The 7,989-nt window shown below is 40.3% G+C and overlaps 1 protein-coding gene across 1 annotated transcript in view; it reads right to left on the minus strand.

Moving 5' to 3' along the window:
- Positions 1 to 1,087: 1,087 nt before the first annotated feature.
- Positions 1,088 to 7,989, minus strand: part of LOC111956905 (caspase-8) — a 19,467-nt gene continuing 12,565 nt past the window's right edge. The window contains exons 2-6 of the mRNA XM_023977607.2: positions 4,103 to 4,398; positions 3,418 to 3,494; positions 2,771 to 2,873; positions 2,030 to 2,612; positions 1,088 to 1,929 (exon numbers count right to left, since the gene is read on the minus strand). Coding sequence (XP_023833375.2) covers positions 1,743 to 1,929; positions 2,030 to 2,612; positions 2,771 to 2,873; positions 3,418 to 3,494; positions 4,103 to 4,223 — 1,071 coding nt within the window. The 5' untranslated portion in view covers positions 4,224 to 4,398 and the 3' untranslated portion in view covers positions 1,088 to 1,742. The remainder of the gene's footprint in view (positions 1,930 to 2,029; positions 2,613 to 2,770; positions 2,874 to 3,417; positions 3,495 to 4,102; positions 4,399 to 7,989) is intronic.

The following is a 7,989-nucleotide window of genomic DNA, read 5'->3' on the forward strand; positions in this document are numbered from 1 at the left end:
TCTCTTCCATAGAACGCTCGTTGATTATCTCTTACTTAACATTCTATAAGTTAATAGTGTAACATTCTAGTGAAAAGTGTAACAGTAACATTCTAGTGTACTATTCTAAAAACAGATTCTAGTGTAACAGTCTAGAAATTAACCACCATGGCTGTGCCATATGCACTCCATGCCTGTAGTTTTTACATCTGAAAAATGAACGCGTGCCTAAACTAATATCCTTCATTTTAAGACATCACATTAGAGGCTATTTAATTACTGTAATTCAACAGTAATTAAAGGGTTTGTTTTTCTGGAATACTTGTATTGTTTCTTATTTTCGATGAATGAAAGTCAAACTCCACTATAGTCATAATTGCCGGCGATATCACAACAAAATAACGTTTTTTCCCTCTTTTAGTCTACTCAGTTTAGCCTACTCTACTATTTTTAGTACTAGACCACGACAACCTTTCCTACCTTGGAGTAAAACTCGCTCTCAACTCAATTGATGCCTCTTGAATAGATAGCCTAGCCTGCTATARATCGTGTCACCCTGCTTGTCGTTTAATTTCACTTTCGTTTGTGTCTTGTGTAACACCTATAGGATACACATGTGCGCATTCAATGGAGTCACGTTTAATAGGCCGTTCTTGACCAATCGTCGACGCATTATTCCATGCCATGTTATTAATGGACAATATATACCTTATTCTGAGTGTGTAAATTAAAGTCAGTTTACGCGCAAACCTTCCATTGCCARCCCYCGTYTACTGYRATRTGRCAACACTACATTTCWGCAAAGACCCGGAAAGTATTTTAGAAATCGCAGTAACCGCCCCGCGAGCCCACAGAAGATATTAGTCAAATTATGTTCAAAGCAAATCCTATATGGAGTATTTTTTATTCCTCTCTCTGTAGACTGTGTCCTATCCATTAATCACGAAAAATACATTTAAAAAAAAAACTTTGTCTACATAAATATATATTCTAAACACAGGAGGTCAGTAAAATATGTGTGTATATTTTCTATTACACGTTTTTCAAGTTAAACAGGATTGCTGAATAATTCAGAGGAATATGATATAAAACACTTCTGCAATCCAACTGTTGGCAAAAGATAAACATTTATTTATAAATGTATAAAATATTTCAATGTGACAACAAAGGCAGGTAAGAAAACGTTATGGTAAAACATTCTGTTGTATGTAGARGGGATAACYTTAAAACATGTAATAAAGTAAGCTTGAAACTATGGGTTGAGATACCAATAAAATGTTATTCTTGCTATGAAACTCCACTTAATTACATAACATGATGATTCAGTGTTCTATCTTCACATTTCAAATACATTGCTATTTTGGTTAAAGTAAATATAGCCTAGTTGTGTTGATTAAGCTGCAGCAATGTCACTGCACTTTTGGTATATCCCTGGTGATATTCAGCATCAATAACATAACATGGCACATTGTCCCAGCTGCCTTATATACCTTAAATGAAACTAAATAARATCAAATATCACATACATGTAAATATAGCAAACTGGTAAATAAAGACACCAACAGTAATGGTGGTTCCTGTCTCATCATTTTAAAAGTGATAAAATTAAAATGTCACCACTGGAATGTAGCTGGCGTCATATGATTAGGCCTATTCACAGCCTGTGTGGAAGCACCCTGTCATATCACAACCTTCATCTGACAGTAGAATTAGCAAATGGATGGTTGACAGATGAAGGGTTTCATTAACAAATCAAAAGTTCATTATGAAGTATAAGTGATCTCAGCAGGAAAGATGAGTGTCTTGGTCAGGGTGTTTCTGGAATCTGGTGATTGCTTAACATTCTCACAGCCGATACGTTTCCCATCTTTATCCTTAACAGGAAGTTTGCAGTCCATCTTGCTCACTTCAGCATTGACCAGGGTGATGATCGCATGGATGTCTTTCCCGCTGTAGAGAACAGGAGACACATAACATAAAATAAGTCAACACAACCATTCCATAGAGACGATATGAATAAGATCTGAAGTGAATTTCAAGCTGATGTTACCCGGTGCAGCCTTTTTCCAGCTGGCCACACAGAGACTGGATGAACCAGGACCCCGTGTACACGTTCCTGATAGAGACATACTGCTCTACGTTGGCCATGAAAACCAGGTAGTCGGAGTATAGTGGAAGTGTGTAGTCTTGGACTTGGCCGTCGTCTGTGTCCAGTTCCCTGTCCGTCTCTTCAACTTCAGGCTTCTTGTTCACCGGCACACCCCCCTGCACGTCTTTCCCTCGACAGGCTTGGATGAAGAACAGTTTGGGCTTTTCAACAAGGATGCTACAGTTTGTGCCGTTGAAAGGTGAGAGGATATCAATGGTGGGGACGACTGTTCCATCTGTGCCACAGACGCCCTCCTTTTCTCCGTGACTCAGAATGCAGCAGACGAAGGCATCGCCATGCTTAGGAAGATCCTTTAGATCAGTGAACTGACCGCTGACCCACTCCTTCACACCGCACTGTTGCAGGTCAGATAACTGCTTCAGCTCAGAGAAGACCTTCAGCACAATGGGAATCTCCACTGCAGTCTTGTCCTTGCACATCACCACCCTGAACTTCAGCCAGCTGAACACTTTTGCTAGCGCCTCTGTAGGAAAAGAAAATAATCAACACTCAGACACTTCACATATCGTCCTTCTGCTGCTCCTCACTTCTCTTTTTCCTCATTATATTTCAACAAACTAAACTACTGAAACAGCAAAAGAGCAAGCCGAATGTTCAGCTGCTGACAAATAGAATATCTACCAGCATCAATGTCTGATCCCTTTCTCTTTTTATTCCCAAAGTCCACATTGTTGATGATCACACAGACACCTCTGGACTCGCTGGCCATGCTATAAAAACCCTCCTGCAAAAAGTATAGTAGGTTGTCAGTTACACACAAACTCATTTCACATTGACATCACACGTCTGATCCAAAAATGTCCAAGGTTTATTGTGTGCTCATTGTCCAATTACCTAATTCCATTCAAACCGTGTTCTGCATGATTAAATGGTAACCATTATGTCTTGGTTCCTACCACTTCAAGGCTGCTATTAGTCACACCACGTGTTTTATTTTATATAGCCTATTTTACCTTATACCTTATATTTTACCTTATACCAACACATTTGCTTTACACAGAAAATCTCTAATCTTTCAGTTGTTTTCCATCCCTTGGATTGAATGGGGCTTCCTGTTATCATAAACCCAGAAACTGCCATAGCCTGGTTTAGTGTTAATATAGTCATCATTGTATTAAACTATCAAATGTCATTCTAATTCCAGAGCTACTATACTTTTTACTACTGTGTTTGATGTCAGAAAAATGTCACCGTCTTATACTAATATTTATTGTTCCAGAGGCCTGGTACTCTGAAAAAACTGTCGGGAGAAACTTTGTGGTACCTACCTTTTCCAACTCTGCGGGTGTCTTCTTCTTGGGAGGCAGCCTTGACATGGAGCCATCGTGATCCTGGACAGGAACAGCTGAAAAACACAGAGAAAACCAGTCTCACTTTAACAGACGAATGAGTTAGCAGGTGAGCTTTCCTACTTGAGGGACAGACGGCATTGCGCCTCATATCTCATAACTACAGGGTCACTGGTTCAAGGCCCACGCTGTTCCCTCTTGATAGCTACACTGGTGGCAGCAGTGGGATAATCTCTGCAGTTTTATGTTGTTTTTGGAAGTGRGTCACTGTACACCTTTGGATTTGTGTATGGGCTGCTTCTTGAGAAGGGGAATGAGTGGCCTCCCGGAGGCTAGTATTTTCAGTAGGAGATTGGGCCACATATAACCAGATGGCATGCCATCAATATGTCCCTCAGTCTGCATACAAATTTGAAAAGTACCCCAAGGTAGATCATTAAGCCTTTACACCAGTTGGTAAGATGTTTAATGCTGGTTTCATGACTAGACACATTGGCATTTACTTACAAGAGGCTTAATTGCTTATTTTGTGTGTGACTGTCCTCCCTCTCAACAACAACTGAATAATTATTACCTGACCTTTCTATAATGCCAATTACTTCCATGGGACATTTTTATACATTTCCTAGAGTATAGGTTATYTAATGACAGCATTTTYTATTACCWSRAGTGAACTGRGGTGCACTATCCTCCAACTTCRTGGCAAGATTGTTATTWTTCATTTTGCGTAAAACGATCACTGCGACTTTCCGGGCTTCTTCAGGGCTTTCATATCTTGTGACCATCACATCCACAGTGTCCTGACTGTCAGCGGTCACTGGCAGCTTGTTGTTTGAGATATTAGGAAAGCCATCCACAGCCTCTGTCAGATTTTTTTAGTGCCACTTAAAACTCTTCAGATCGTTATTGTCCAGATCGTCTAGAGTGCCTTCCAGCAGCTTTTAAATCCATTGTGGGTTACTGCAATCCAGAATTTGAGGAGAATAGAATAAGGGAGTTATGGCATGCAGAGTTGGCGTGTGTTTAAATTGCCTCGAATGTGATGTCTTGAAAATTAAGTATATTGGTTTAGGCAAGTGTTCTTTCTTCAGATGTAAAAATACAGGCGGTATCAGAGGAAGGCCTAATTGTGAAACCCCAGCCACCACAGTCATAGACTGTTCTCCTCTACACATGGCAAGCGGTACCGGAGTGCCAAGTTTAGGACAAAAAGGCTTCTCAACAGTTTTTACCCCAAGCCATAAGACTCCTGAACAGGTAATCAAATGGCTACCCGGACTATTTGCATTGTGTGCCCCCCAACCCTCTTTTACGCTGCTGCTACTCTCTGTTTATCATATATGCATAGTACTTTAACTATACATTCTTGTACATACTACCTCAATTGGCCCGAACAACCAGTGCTCCGCACATTGGCTAACCAGGCTATCTGCATTGTGTCCCACCACCCACCAACCCTCTTTTACGCTACTGCTACTCTCTGTTCATCATATATGCATAGTCACTTTAACCATATCTACATGTACATACTATCTCAATCAGCCTGACTAACCGGTGTGTGTATGTAGCTGCTACTTTTATAGCCTCGTTACTGTCTTTTTACTGTTGTTTTTATTTCTTTACTTACCTATTGTTCACCTAATACCTTTTTTTCACTATTGTTTAGAGCCTGTAAGTAAGCATTTCACTGTAAGGTCTACACCTGTTGTATTCACCGCACGTGACAAATAAACTTTGATTTGATCATTCCTAGAATGTTCCCAGGGCTCTAAAGGTTGCATATGCAACAAAATGTTTTGCTGACCAGAGTTTTATTTTGGAAGCACTGTGCAATTAGGAAAATATCTCCCAGATAATAATTGTTGCAATGATAAGGCTTCGCTGTACCGTTGTTTCCGAGTGCCTTACAGAAGAAAGCGAGTACAGATTCGATAGTGTCATTACTACAGCGAAATTGGCTTGCTTCTAGCCCACCCAATCCCATGGCAGCAGATCCACAAGTTCTGCCATGAGAGGTGACTGTGATGCGGTTCACAGAGCACTGACGGATGTGTTGACTGAGAGTTGAGTGACCCTTCCCCCCCTTTGTTCCATGCTGGCTGAGAGACTAGCTAGCCAGTAACTGCTAACAAAGACACAGATGACACATATAAGTATCTTTGCCCTAGATCAGGTATTCCCAAACTGGGGTACGCGAATGCCGCCGGGGTACGTCAAATAACAATGTGATTCACATTTAAAATATACATATTTTAAAATTTTTGTTTCTTCACATTTTCAAACAGTCCATTAATATTTTCCAACAGGGCTATACATTTGGGTGATGCTTTTTTTCGCCTGAGTAGCCTCGTTTCACTGCCAAAATAAAATTAAACCATATAGTGTTCAGCAAAATAACAACACAATGTAAAAACAGGTAGCCTAGTCAAATAATAAACATCAATCACATTAACCGAATTCCACCTAATGGTCCGTATGTAGCCAACGTAGCTGCTGCTCATGTTGGTATCTGTACTGATGGCGCAAAAGCCATGACAGGGAGACATAGTGAGGTGGTAACGCGTGTGCAAGCAGTTGCTCCTGACGCCACTTGGGTACACTGCAGCATCCACGCGAGAGGCTCATGCTGCAAGGGAATACCCAATAGCTTGAAACATTTTGCACTACAGTGAAAAATTGAAGTGAAAATGGTTAACTTTGCAAGGCCCTGAACTCTCGTGTATTTTCTGCAGTATGCAATGATATGGGCAGCGACCATGTAACGCTTTTACAACATACCAAAGTGCGTGGTTATCAAGGGGCAAAGTATTGACACGTTTTTTTTAAATTCAGAGACGAGCTTAAAGTTTTCTTTACTGACCATCATTTCACTTGTCTGACACTTGCATGATGACGAGATTATCACACGACTGGCCTATCTGGGTGATGTTTTTTCTCTCCTGAATGATCTGAATCTAGGATTACAGGGACTCTCCGCAACTATATTTCAATGTGGCGGGGGGAGAAAATGAAGGTTATGATTAAGAGGTTGGAGCTCTTCTCTGGCTCCAGTAACAAGGACACAGGTATTTCTATCATTGTATGATTTTTTGTCTGCAAATGAACTCAAGTTTACGGACAATGTCAAATGTGATATAGCGAAGCACCTGAGTGGATTGGGTGCACAATTACGCAGGTACTTTCCCGAAACYGATGACACAAACAACTGGATTCGTTATCCCTTRATGCCCTGCCTCCAGTCCACTTACTGATATCTGAACAAGAGAGCTTCATCGAAATTGCAACAAGTGGTTCTGTGAAAATTAAATTGAATCAGAAGCCACTGCCAGATTTCTGGATTGGGCTGCGCTCAGAGTATCCTGCCTTGGCAAATTGCGCTGTTAAAACACTGATACCCTTTGCAACCACGTACCTATGTGAGAGTGGCACAGACTGTGTGTGGAAAATGATTTAAGACTGAGACTCTCTCCAATACAACCCAACATTGCAGAGTTATGTGCAACCTTTCAAGCACACCCTTCTCATTAACCTGTGGTGAGTTATTCACAATTTTTGATTGTGTACATATAAACAAATAAGGGTTTATATGTAAGATGGTTAAATAAAGAGCAAAATTAATAATTATTAATTATTATTATTTGTGCAATGATCCTATAAGAGCTCTTTGCCACTTCCCATGAGCCGGGTTGTGACAAAAACTCACACTCATTCTTTTGTTTAATAAAAGTATCGTATAGTGTGTGTGTGGCAGGCTTACAATGATGGCAAAAAACTATATTTGAGTGCGCTGACCCTGGTGCTAGAGGGGGTACGCAGCTGGAGGTTGAATGTTTGAAGGGGTACGGGACTATAAAAAGTTTGGGAACCACTGCCTTAGATGAATAGGGTAAACTTTGAATTATATTTGCTGACACTAATGACAGTATTTTTTTTTTCACCAGTAGAATAGCCATCTAACTATATAAACCATGCCCCTCCTCAAAAATGCCTTCTCCGATGTTGATTACAAGGCGGTACTTATTTAAATTAGGTAAGAGAATATCATGTTACCATTGGTGTATTCAAATGGAAGTTAAGGTGATGTCACCTTGTCCTCTTAATAATGAATCAAGGTGTCTGACATGGGGGAGGGGACCAGTAACTTTATTACMAAACTTTATCAATGTAGAAGCAACAGACATTTTCATACTTTGGCCATCATACTTTGATCTGGTTTTCTTCAAATATCATCCCATTTCACGAAAAACATGATTTTGACTGTTCCTTACCTTTAAGGAAAAGCACCTTAAGTCAAACTGCTTTCTCTATGAGAGCTTCCCATGTCTGGAACATATTGCAGTCAGACACACATAACTGCACCACCTATCGCACCTTCACAAAAAACATAAAGACATGGCTAAAGGACAATCAGACGCGTGAACATAATTCCTAGCTATGTATTGCCCCTTTCCATGTTTTCTGTTGTCTGGAGCTGGTGAGGTGTGCAAACACTGTTTGTTGCTTTAATGTACAGTGGGGAGAACAAGTATTTGATACACTGCCGATTTTGCA

The sequence above is a fragment of the Salvelinus sp. IW2-2015 genome, linkage group LG32 (genome assembly GCF_002910315.2).
Source record: "Salvelinus sp. IW2-2015 linkage group LG32, ASM291031v2, whole genome shotgun sequence".
Lineage (NCBI taxonomy): Eukaryota > Metazoa > Chordata > Actinopteri > Salmoniformes > Salmonidae > Salvelinus > Salvelinus sp. IW2-2015.